Below are 13,036 nucleotides of genomic sequence, written 5' to 3'. Positions count from 1 at the left end.
ATTTTATAATGCTTCAAATATAAAGACCAGGATCAGAGTGTAGTTTAGTGGTGCCCAGCATTTGTGAGGCTGGGGTTAAATCTGAATCACCTTAAATATATACGTAAAATTTTAGCGAGGTGTAGTGATTCACTTCTGTAGTCCCAGCTGCTCAGAAGACTGAGGCAGGAGGATCACTTGAGCCTAGAAGATTGAGGCCACCCTGGGCAGCACAGCAAGACATATCTCTGTAAAAAATCAATTAATTAAAAGGAATTCATTATTTTAGTATGGTCTCTCTTCAAACTGTACTTTGTCAGAAAAGCTTTCCTATATCTCTCCATCTAAAATAATAGCACCTGATATTTTTCAGTCTTCTCGACAGTTGTGCTCAGAGCATAGAGATGTGCGTCTGTTTGCGAATCTGTTGGCTGTGTGTCTCCCTGAGATGGGTGTTGGTCCCAGAAGCAGAGATGTTACAGCTTTATCCCTGGCCCCTGCAGTGGCACCTGTTAGTTGCTGAATGAATGTCTGTTTAAATTTTGGAATAGTGACAGGTATTAAGGACTATAAGGTTAAAAGACGTAACTCAGCGTGTTTTACTTGAAGATGAGTTTTTTTTTTCAGTTTATAGAGATATTTTCCTAATTAGACCCCAGAGTGATCTTGGGCCCTACAGATAAATGTGACCCCCAGCAGCTTCAGTTTCTGATGTTCAAAAAGCTGACAATCTCTAAGTGAAATGTGTTGTTTTTTCAGCATAAAGAATGTAGTTTCCCATTTTTAACTTATGAAAAATTCTAATATTTAGAGAACCTAGCAAAAAAGGCATAGTTATATAAAAATATGGGGAAAATGTGGCAAAAGAATTAAAAGTCACTTGCAAAAGAAACACATTCTCATGGTAAAAAAAGAATAAAGGTAACAGTTAAAGCTTGAGAAACCTCTGTCTGACTGAGGAAGGGGCTGTGTGGAGAAAACTGCCTGAGAACAGACAAGGGGAGTCTCAGGCTTCTCGGCGGTGCCAGCTGTCTGTTCCTTTGTCCTCTCCACCGGCTGGGCTGGCGTCCCTGTTGTGGTCAGCGCCGGGTGAGGCCGAGGGGAGACCACAGGTGAGGAGCTCAGTGCACACTGAGCGCTCCTCTGGGCTTTGGAGGCACATCCACAACAAGGAGGCAACTCGAAGTCCTCCTAGAAAACTGAACCTGGGCAACAGAACAGGTGGGGCTCTTCTTCTCCCCGCCATCTGAAGCAATGGAAATGACCAGGTGTAAATGTCAATGCCTATGCTGGTGATAGTGATGGGATGTTTTTCATGGGTTGCTTTACTGACTGTCCTGAATAAAGGGCCCATTTCCCAGTTCTCTTTGGAGTAGGGCTGGGAATGCTGGTGCGGTTGTTCCCAGTTTTCCAGTCACCCTCCCTCCATCGGCCTGTGCCTTTGACATAACATGCTTGTGAGTTCTACTCACTGATGTGAAAGAACAGAGAAAATCATGCCAATAGGATGAATCCTTGTCTTTAATTTTTTTTTTTTTTTTTTTTTGTACGAGGAATCGAACTCATGACCTCAGGCTTGCCAGGCAAGCGCTTATGCTGCTGAGCTGCATCCCCGGCCCACTTGTCTTTAATGTTATGAGATATAAAGGGATGGTATCAGATCCTTTTATGTTCTCTTGCCATTTTGGTGTAATTTCTAACAGATAAACCCTTCATGGCCTCCTGAAAGCAGAGATGGTCGGATTTCTTCCCTGCCTTGCTCTGATAACAATTCATAACACATGAACTTTAACTCCCCAGAAACATGATGCATGATGTGTGTTTGGCATAACTGCGGCCTTGAAAGCTGGGTGGGCACATAATTCCTCAAGGCTCCCATTTTCAACTTTGGCTCGAAGTTTGGTTAGAAGAGGTCGAGTGCAGTGAATGTGTAGAGCTTGGGTCATTTCAGGAGATGGATTTGTTTGAGAATGTGCTCCTCATTATGGCTTTGTTTCTGTTTCCCAGAGGGAGAAGACGATGAGGATGAAGAGGATGAAGATGAAGACGAAGAGGAGGACGATGAGGAGGAAGAGGAGGAAGATAAAGATACAGACTCCCTAGATGAGAGCTTCGGTGGTGACACTGAGCTGCCGGGCTTTACTCTCCCCGGGGTCACCTCCCAGGAGCCTGGCTTGGAGCGGGGACTTGGGGACCCGCTGCAAGGAGCCACCTACCAGGTGCCCGACGCCATCGAGTGGGAACAGCAGAATCAAGGCCTGGGTAAGATTCTGCCCACTTCCCCTCTTTCCTCCCATCCTCCTTTTACTTCCCTGAGGGCACAGCTTTCTTTCACTGACCGGAATGACTTTCCTGTGCTTATGCGTGGGTCACTTGGGAAAAAGTTATGTTCTTTGACAGCAGACTGCAGTCTCCAGCTGCTCCTTGTGAGTAGTGCCCCTGGTCTGGGAAGGAATTTCACTTTTCCTTCCCAGCAAGAAGGCGGCTTTGGGAGGACTTGCTAGTGGGGTGGGCGTGTGTGTAACCGATGTACTGACCCGGTAGCACAAAGGTACTGGAAAAATTAAAAAGTGTGTTTCGTTACTCTCTTCCCTGTCAACTTTGTTCCCTGGGAAGGTGCTCCCCTGTTCTGGGGAGCGTTCTGGCAGCCCCACCACTGCTCGTTGTCAGACACGGCCTCATCCCCGCGGTCAGTGCACAGACAGACTCTTCTTACTTTGCTTGTGTGGGGTGTTCGCTTCGTGTTTGCTGTGAGTCCTGGATTGGGCTCTCCCTTGACTCGGCACGCATGCCCCGCCCTGGGGAGGGCCCCCAGCGTGGCGCTTTTCTCCCTTGACAGGGGAGACAGTAGTCAGCTCTGAGTGACACAGCTCTCTCCGGACCTGAGGTGTCAGTGCCCTCTTGTCTCGAGAAATCCCCTCTTTAAAACTCTCCAGCATCTGGGTCTGTTTATATCTTCAGTGTGGCAGACAGTAAGCTGCAGAGTCGTGTTACCAGTTTTGGGCATATTTTATTATGGATAATGTCAGTTGTAGGAATTTGTTTTGAATGTAATTATGGGATTATTACCATAGAAATTGGCATAAAATTTGTAGTTGAAGTGTAGCTGGGATTTTCTGTGGAATATCCTTACAGTAAAGAGAGAGCATAATAAAGGATGACCATCCAGGAGGCAGCCAGAGGGTATTACTACTGTGGATCCAATATTTGCCAAATAATTTTCTGAGCATATGAAACATGTTTTCAGCAATAATTGCTTTAAAAAGTATCTAATAAATAAAAAAGCTTTTAAATGCATCAAATATTATACTATCACGTTATAAAATAAAATAATATAAACTCTGGTCTGTAAGAAGTAAACAAATATTTAGTAAGCAAAACGGTACATACAGGTTGAAATGAGTGACATAAAATGCAAACTGGGGATATAATTTACTGCAGAGCAAATTAGAGACAAAGACAGAAATCTGCACATAAAAGTGACTTGATAGCTGGGGACTTCGTAGTATGGAAGTGTCCTGTGCAGTTACATAGTCTTTTTAGTATGGGTAGGATGAGTATTTGAAACTGGAGCACTTTGCTGGAGATACAACTGTGTGGGTGGGGGAGAGACAGGAGAAATTGCCTTTGTTACAGAAGTAAGGAGTTCACTTGACATCTACCCCTGGAGTCGTGGTCAAAGCAACCAGCTTTTCTCCCGCAGGAAATGGGCTTGCCATGGAGGGATAATTGTAAGTCATTGGGGTGACTGTGGAGCTTAGAAACATAGGGAGAGGCGTTGGTTCAAAGCTGCAATGATCATTTTGTTTGTGGCCTTGTTATGCGTCACGACACAAATTTAGTAGTCAGGTTTTTAAGGAACCGACTTTCTTGGAGTGTAGCACATGTAAACCGCACCCACTGAAGTGCACAGTTCAGTGTATTTTGGGTACTGTCACCCATGATCCCCTTCCCAGTCAATGGTTCAGACGTTTCTTCCCGTCACCCCAACTCTGGGATTGGCTGCCCTTTGTAGTCCTGGCTCCAGTGGGCACTATGGACTTTTGCCACTGTAGATTGATCTACAGTTTCTAGAATTCTGTGTAGAGGAACCATATGGTATGGGAGATGTGATCAAAGTATACAGTGAATGTTTAAATTTAAAAATTTTTATAGTAAAAACACTAATGCCATTAATCCCTCTCACAACGTTGTCCCTCCCTTCAAACACACTCATCCCATCAGTCATGCTGCTTTCTGAAGCAGCTCTGGAAGTCCTTTTTCATGAACGTCTTTAGTTGTATTGTCCAGGATGCCTTGATGTCCTGAACGGATTCAAACTGTTTACCTTGCCTGGTCATTTTGAGTATTACAGTAAAAGACACATTGTCATTAATCTCCCTAAAAATACTCCAGATGTTTCCTCCTCACTTGGAACGTAATCCCTTTGTTCTTGGCAATGTGCCTTTTACTGTGGTAGGGTTTTTTAATGTAAACATTCACCCCTTCTATACTGTTTTGTACCTGGCCTGTTTCACTGGGCACCGAGATTCAACTGTATCCATAATTTGTCCTTTGTTATGGCTGGGTAATATTCTGTTGTGGGAATTGCCACACTTTGTGTCTGGTTACCTGCTGATAAACCCTTGAACTGTTCCCAGTTTTTAGCTAATAGTTAAATCTTAGGGTGTGTCAGGCACAAAACTCAGGACAAACAGCTCTGCAGTCCTCCTGTCCTGCCTCCTAACTCCAGTCCCCATGCACAGCTAAAGTTTCATAAATGAGTGATACCAGTTTAGTGATTTCTTATGCTTGCATTTATTTATTTATTCTTTTTATTTTATTAGTACATATTTATAATTCATGCAGTTTACAATCACCTTGAGAAGTTGTTACATGTACATTTTACAGCTTTTTTCTTAATCCCCTTTGTTATGGTTGATACATTGTGTCAACTTGGGGAGTTTAGAGGTTTGGCTAAGTGACTCAGCAGTTCTGCATCCTGGGGTGAAAAAGGACCTATCCTTCCTGCTCTAGGATGTTGTCCATTGTGTCAGTGTGAGAAGTTTAGAAAGTTAAATAAATGACTTAGCAGGGAGCCAGGGTCCTCACTTTATATTCATCCACAGCCTGTGAAGGAGGAGGGTATGAAGATTATGTGAGTGCTGAATGCCCCTTGGGTGGGGCAGCCTGCTTGCAATTTAAGGGAGGGAAAGGGACTTGTTGCTCCCCTCCCCGTTTGCTCTTGTTGTTTTTGCTGTTTTCCGCTGCCATGAACCATGAGCCAAGAATGCTTGCTGTGTGCCATGTGCCACTCTGCCTTGGAGCTGGTCAAGTATGGCCTGAAACCTCCATAAACTGTAAGCGAAATAAACCTTTCCTTCCTTAATTTTGGGTGTCAGGTATTTTGTCTCAGCAATGAGAGAAAAGTAATCAAGACACCTTTGTTATGCTTTTAAAAGGGATTTCTGCAGGTCCTGAGTTTTTAACTTCAATTTTTTTTTTTTGTTATAATTTACTATTTCCCAAGGTGTCTCTTGTTTTTTTCCTTAACTTTTCTCAATAAATTCATTTTGCTAGCCTGTTTTTAAGCGTTACATGTTTTGTAGAAAGCAAAAACAAGGAATGTCTATTTCCAGTTGGTCTTTTTTCTACTGGAAATTGTGTTTGACTAGTCTGAGTCTAGAATATTATTGGCTCACCAGCTTCTTCTTGGAGGGTTAAGGGATATGTCCTCTTGTAACTCAAAAAGAGTAACAACTTCTGGGTCAGAATTAATCGGTCCAGTTTCTGAGTGCTCTCAGGTCAGGTCCGTATTTGTGCTGGATTTGTGGTGGGCGGAACAGGGGCTCTCCGGGTGTTCATGTTCTGATCTCTGGAGACTCTGAGCACGCTACCTTCTGTGGCCAGGTGCACATTGCTGATGTGACCCCGTTAAGGATCTTGAGGTAGGGATGGGGACATTGTTCTGAATTATCTACGTACCCAGTGTAATCACAGAGATTCTTATAAGAGGGAGGTGGATCAGAGTCAGAGAGGGAGAGGTGTTGAGGGGAGTGAAGGTGGTGTGATGTGGTGGCCAGCCGGGCTGGCTACGAGTCTGGAGATGCTAGAAAGGCCAGAAATGGGCTCTCAAGGGTTCAAGAAGGAGCGCGGCCCAGCCGGTGCCAGGGTTAGCCCAGTGAGACCCATTCTGACCTGCAGGGCTGTGAATAATAAATTTCTAGGGTTTTAAGCACTATGTTTATGTTGGTGTATTATAGCAGCAATAGGAAACGAATGCAGATTTTAGTAAGTGTTTAGTGAGCTACGTCGCTTTGAAGGGAAGTTGCATGGCAGCTCTGGATAGAATGTGAACATTTTAACATTGTCTACTTTGTCTTTTTTTTTCCTAATGAATCCATAAAAATAAAAAAAAACCTGAGATCTTTTAAAAATAGTCTTATTGGTTATAATAATACTTTATCTGCCTTATTCTTTTTTTCCCTCTCACTATTGGGGGTCAAACCCAGGGCCTTTGCTGCCAGCTATATCCCCAACCCTTAAATTTTTTTTTTGAGACAGGGCCTTACTAAGTCACTGAATTGCCCGGGTGGTGCTCAAACTTGCCGTCCTCCTCCCTCAGTCTCCCAGAGTGCTGAGATGATGGGTATGCACCTCCATACCTGGTTTTCTTTCCTTTTTTTTCTTTTGGTACTGGGAATCGAACTGAGGACCTTGTGCTTGCCAGGCAGGCACCATACCGCTGAGCTATCTCCCCAGCCCTTCATTGCTATTCTTAGGTGGGTTACTTTACTTATAGACTACCACCTCCATATTTACAATATGAATGGTATTCCAAAGCAAATGCTAAAACCCATATAAGTTTTTTAAGTGAACAGATTGAGGTGGGTAGTTGGGATTGACTAAAAATATAGTGCAGACTCTTTGAATAGATTATGATCTCATTTCCTGTGAATTAGCAAGAGCAGAAAACGTACATGACTTTCTAAGGCAAAGCTGTGGATTCATGCCTTGAAGTTTCTGAACTTGTGTTTTCTGTACTGTCACATAAACTTGCTTTGGTGGCTGAGAGCTAAATCAGTATGACCAAAGTTGAGTCAGTATGTCCATTACATTGTTTAAGCATTTGCAGTGTATTTGATACCTGGTAATGTTTTTGCTTTCTATATCCACCAAGATGCCTTTAGTTATAGTAATGGAAACCTTAGCTTTACTTGGTTTAAAGAGCCATGAAAAATATTTTCTCTCAAAAGAAGTCTAGATAAAACTCCTGGGTTCAGGTGTCATCATGACTGGGATATTTTCTGTCTTGTTGCTGTGCTGTTGTGGAGAGCTGACTTTGCCCTGTGGCTTCCTTGTAGTGCCGATTGCTAGGTTTCAGGGTCCACACCTGACAGGACATTGTCCAGAGAAAGAAAGCCACCATCTTTTCACCTGCTTCTTTCTTAAGAGAAAGGGAACCTTTCTAAGAACCATGCATTAGACTTGGTCTTGTCTCTCGCTGATAGGGTTGGGCCACATGCCCATTTCTCAGCCCTCACTGGCAGCGCCTCTGGTCACGTGGTTGGTGGGATGGATGGAGGTGGGGTAATCTCCATGCCAGTCACAGATTGCTGTGTTTTTTCAGTTTTTTTCTCATGTAGTAGATACTTATCTACAAGGAGTGATCAAAATATATGTAAATGCTTAAATTCTAAAAATGTAGTACAGTAAAAGACTTACTGACATTAATCCCCTTCAAAAACACCTTGCTTTGAATACACTCGTTCCATTGCTCTTGCAGATGCCGTTCAGTGGGAAGGCAGGCTCACAGAAACATTTTGGTGTATCTTCATCTGCCACTGTCTTCACCAGATGAGGCACTGTGTGAGCTTTGGCTCTTCCCCAAAGTCAAAATGACTATGAAAGGTAATTAATGTTCTGAATCAATTCGGAACATTGAGGGAGCCGCTAAAGATGCTCATGAAGGAGGACTCCCAGAACTGCTTCATAAAGTAGCAACAACAATAGGATAAGCGTGCTCCGAGTGTGGGTGTGCGGGGATTTTGAGAGATGGTAACGTGTCTTTTACTGTAATACATTCTAAAAAAATTAAAGATTCACTGTATTTTTTGATTATACTTCTTGTGTCTGTTCTTTCCTCTAAGAATCCTGTGACCAATTTTGAAAAACGAATGTCTTTTTTGTGAGTGTATATTGAGTTCTTGAGTTCTGGGTGACAGCTTGAGGGTGGTATTGTTTCATTTTGTTCTCTTCCTCAGGAGGGGATTGTTTTTGGCCACTTTAAAGCTTGATGTTCTAGAGAGATAAGGCTTCTGAAAACCTGAATTAGTTCAGCTGTCTTCACTTTCTTCAGAAGTCTGTGTGTCACACTGGGATGAATACTTGACTGAGAAAATGGAATGCTTTCCTCTGGAAGCCTTTAAAAACATGATGAAATCTTCAGTTAGTAGTCTAGGGCTGTTTGTAGGCCACAAGGAGTGAAGAGCAGTCATGTCTCTGTTATCTGAGCAGACATTTGCCAAACACCTACTAAGCATGTTATGGAAATTGTAAGCAGCTAACATGTTACCATATGTCATAAATCACCAGGGAACAGAGAGTGACCCCATAGATGTGAGCTCAAGCGTTGCCACAGCAGGAGTCTGAATGACCCCTTACGAGCAGGGCGGCCTCTGTGAGTTGGGACCTCAGGGGTGTGTTGCCAGATCCCGGGATTTATATCATCCTTCCTGCCTTGACATGGTGCTTACTCTCGGATATCAGTGCCTCCCTTTGGATGGTGATGCTGTGTCTTCAGAAGGTCCTGGAAGAATGCAGAAGTGCCGTGTGGGTAGGATAACTCATTAGGAGAGTGTCATTTATTACGCTGGATCAGAGATTAATGTATTAATGTATTCACTGGCTCGTAATTTAGAAGATGAAAGAGAGAGGAACATGAGACAGATGGGTTTTGGGTTGGTAGGACTGCAGCCATTGTGTGGTGGGTGGGCCTGAACAGAAGCAGACGCTTGGCTGGGAGGAAGTCTCACTCTCAGCCCTAAAACATTAGAAGTGCTTGCTTTCTTCTCGCCCTCCTCCCCCTTATTCGTTTCCAACACTTAACATATAGCTAAGACTGAGCGCTTAAATATAGTGCGACACACTCTGTGACAGCTAGACAGAGGCTTTGCAAAAGATAGTAGGAAGTGTGAGGTTTCTAACAACTCCTTATGGTAACAAATGTCAGTATATTTTGATGTATGGCTTAAAAGGTTGCTCAGGAAGCTGCCAACCCTAAAGTAATTAAGTATGTGTATGGAATGTGAACGAGAAAGAAACCTCTGTCCAGTGTAACTAGCACAACGAGCTATGGCAGAGTCCCCAGATCTCCCAGACCAGGGTTCTCAGTCAGGGCTGCACATGAGCTCTTAGACAGCCCCAGAAAACATTGAGAGCTGGCTCCCACCCTGAGAGGATAATTGTCCTAGACTGAATCTCTGATTATCCTTCTGGGGGAGGCAGCTTCTGTTTATGCAGAAGGATGGGAAAAAAGGATTTTAGAAGTTTTTCTGTATACCACTAGTGAAATGCCCAGTAGTACTTACATTGCTTTTAATGATCATTTGTTTAGATTAGTGTGTCTTAAAAAGAAAAAAAGATTCCAGCATTTTACAGTCACATACACATCAAAATTAAAGTCAGTATTCAGGCTTTAATTTTTTTAAGTAGCCCATGACAATATGTGGACTGGAGAGATTTGTACCTAAATATATGTGTCCCGGATGAGAGAGGTGGGCATCTGTCAGATGCCTGGGAGTCTTTCGTTTCCTGAGATGGTACCCATTGGGTTTCCTGATCAGATGGTAGTACTGTCGATCTTTATGTGGAAAGAACAGAACTGTTTTTCCTGGTCAGGAGAAGCACAAGCCTTGGGTGCAGATCCCTTTCACCCATGTTAGATGTTCTGGTGCTAGAGTTTAATGTAGAGATGCCCACCTCTCCCTGCTCATGGGCATGAACACATAAGGGGATTTAGGTCTGCAGAGAGGATGTCTTCTACATCCAAGATACTGTTTCTTGTTAGATCGTTCCCTTTCAGCTGTAGGTTCTTTGCAGATTAGTAGTAGTTGAGGAATTCTGCAGGAGAAAAATCTATCTGTATGCCTGTGGTCAAAGAATCAAGAAACCCAGAGTTTTAAATGCATTTATTTTGTGAGTTTTTCATCTATTTATTTTTATCCTGTTGTGTTGTAGCTATTTTTGTTAGAAGACCTAAATCTTCTTGTAACTGTGAAGTAGGTTCTAAATTGGGTAAATGCACAAAGCGAATAGACTTTCTTCCTGCTGCTCATTCCCAGCTGTGCTCACAGGTGTGCACCGAGGACTACAAGCACAGAAATCGTTAGATCCAGAAGTCAAAAAGAGGACTAGCCTGACCTGAAGAACACCAGGTGAACGAATGTAATGTACTGTGTTTTAAAAAAATTTTACTGTGTCTGAGACTTTTGATGAACAACTCTGGATTTTGGCCATAATCCAGCTGTTTTTTCCCTTCATATAGGCTGGGCTAAGGTGTTTGGAAAGAGGAAAGAATGATAGCATGGGTAATTTGATGAACTGGGCTAATTTTTTTGAGAAGAGTGACACTTGATGGTTTTCCTTACCCATCGGTAGGACCTTCTCATCAAAAATCCCAGGGAGACAGAACTGAGGCTTCTTAGAATTCATTCCAGGACTGACAGGCAGAACCCAGATCATGAACACAGACAACTTTTCCGTTGCCCAAGTCTGCTGGGCAATCCCACAAATTCCTTTCTTCTCCCCTTAAATCTTCTTTTGAGAAAATGAACACAAAGTCAACTCGGCGTCTCAAATGCTAATGACAGAAATAGTAAAATAGAGTTATTTGAGTGATGCTGTGGAGCAGGGACAGCCACAACTACTTCTTTGCACGGTTTGGTTGTCCAGAGCGTTCATTAACTCCTCCAGGTGTGACTCCTGAAGGGAAGTTAGGCTTAGTTGTTAATAACCTTTGCACCAGCTGGGTCTCCTGATGTTGAGGGTTGGCAGTAGTGGTACTGCAGTCGTAGGTTCTGTTGGATCTCCTAAACAAACTCCTTGGTCGGTCCTAGGATGCCACAGCTACTTTTGAAATTCAGAGTCAGTGTTATAAAGGAAAAACACAACACAGAAAAAGTGAAGGAGAAATTCCATGTTAAAACAAGGAAGCAGCAATCTGAATCAGTGTGGGGACTCAGAAGTTCAAGGATAAGAACATTACTTCAAAATGTACTTATCTCTTCTCTAGTCTCTGGATGAGTGCAGCGACCTCTGTGATCTGTCTTCCTGCAGTGTTTGTCCCAGCTGCCGTATCGGAGACCTACGCCTTAAGCGAGCATAGTCGCTCTCCCCACCATATGCATCAGGCATTCTCCGTGCTGCCTCACCTCACCATTCCTTTTTCCTGTAATGTCCCTCTTTCCTCTTCGTCTGCACACACCCAAACCTGGCTGAACCTTTGCTGGGAGCCCTGACTCGCCCTGAGTCCTCCCTTGAGAAGTTCCTCCGGTTGTTATTTTCAGTGTTATGTGATTTCATTCATCTCACTGTCTCATTTCTGGAACCTAACAGCATCTAGCACCGAACACCAAGTACTGATGATGGTTAAAAGGGGGTTGTCTTCTAGCTGGTGGCCAATCTTTCCCTGAGACATTCCAGCCCAGGTTGGGGTGGGATGCAGATCCTTCCTTGGATCTGTCCTGGGGTGGCAACGTGTGTGTGTGTGTGTGTGTGTGTGTGTGTGTGTGTGTGTGCGCGCGTGTGCGTGTGGTGACTTTAGTTTGATTCATGCGAAGATGGTAACGGATCCGATAGGGAGGAGTTTGTATGATGCCTAAGCTGACACTGATCCTGAGTTTTGTGTCACTGTAGAACTTTGCCTGATTTAAATTTTCTCTGGTTTTAATTGCTACAGTGCTTACACCCAAGTGGTTTTAACATCTACCAAATCTTTAGTAATCAACTAATCATATTAAGCCTTTTGCATTAGAAATCTTGGAGAGTATTTTGAGGCTAGTTTTCTGCAGTACATGATTGAACATCATAGAATTTTTTTTAGAATGAATGTTAAGCAGTTCTACATTTGGAGCAATTTGACACGGGTCAGACTTTGGAAATGTTGCTCAGCCACCTTTGTGGCCTTGGCCTCCAAGTCAGGTAAAAATCAGATCATTTCATTCTCACTGGGTGATCTAGGAACTAAACATTTCCCAGTAGTTAATTAGATAGCTTTTAGAGACAAGGCCTTTGATTGCTCCTACCAAAGGGTAGAAAGAGTCGTAACCCTACTTAAGTGGGCCTGAGACCCCAGTTATTAACCCTGATTCTCCTCACCACTGCCTCTTGGTTTCCACATCAGAGAGTAGAATTGCCCTTTTGTATCTCACTACAACAAAATTACAGGTATAAGATCATTAAAAGTGCTTAAGGTTCTAGTTTGCAAAGTTTTCTTTCAATGTCTTTTATGTTCTGCCGGAGGTCCTCAGTATTGGTTCTTGTGTCAGAGATTCCCTAAAAATAAATTTGGACTTGTTGATTCGGAAAATCTTTCTGGGAGAGTTACCAGATATCTAAACTCAAATATTTCAGCTCCAAAATACTCATCTTAATTTAATATTTTACTCATGCTTCCCAGAAACTGAAGCCTCTGTTCATATTTTCCTAATTAAATGATATTGATTAAGAGAATGGGGGAAAAAGCCTCATTTCTTCCATGAGGAATGCATTTCTTATGTGAAAATTCAGCAGTCACTTTTCCTTTGGAGAGCTACAAAAGGAGGCTTAGCATTAAGCCAGAAAATAATCCCTCATCAACTACAGTTAATAAAAACATTAATATCGGCATATTATGTCTGAGGAGAATGCTGTGAATTAATTTCTTTGTAATCAGGATCCACTTATAGGATCAGTTGAGGAATTACTACAACGTAAAAACATGTTGGAGGCTCTTCTGGTAATTAAGCAATAAGAGATATTCAGCGAAATGGGAAAATATTTTATCTTTTTTTTTTTTTTTTTGGTTTTTCTCCGGTAC

At 42.8% G+C, this 13,036-nt stretch overlaps 1 protein-coding gene across 2 annotated transcripts in view; it reads left to right on the top strand.

Annotated features, from left to right (window-relative positions):
* Positions 1 to 13,036, top strand: part of LOC102029062 (chromosome unknown open reading frame, human C14orf37) — a 118,187-nt gene that overhangs the window by 38,023 nt on the left and 67,128 nt on the right. For both annotated transcript variants that reach the window (XM_005399210.1, XM_005399209.1), the window contains one exon: positions 1,987 to 2,241. In XM_005399210.1, coding sequence (XP_005399267.1) covers positions 1,987 to 2,241 — 255 coding nt within the window. The remainder of the gene's footprint in view (positions 1 to 1,986; positions 2,242 to 13,036) is intronic.

Source organism: Chinchilla lanigera, unplaced genomic scaffold (genome assembly GCF_000276665.1).
Source record: "Chinchilla lanigera isolate Chin_1 unplaced genomic scaffold, ChiLan1.0 scaffold00065, whole genome shotgun sequence".
In the NCBI taxonomy this organism is placed as follows: domain Eukaryota; kingdom Metazoa; phylum Chordata; class Mammalia; order Rodentia; family Chinchillidae; genus Chinchilla; species Chinchilla lanigera.
The sequence above is the reverse complement of the archived record's forward strand: the minus strand, read 5'-3'. Positions and strand labels throughout refer to the sequence as shown.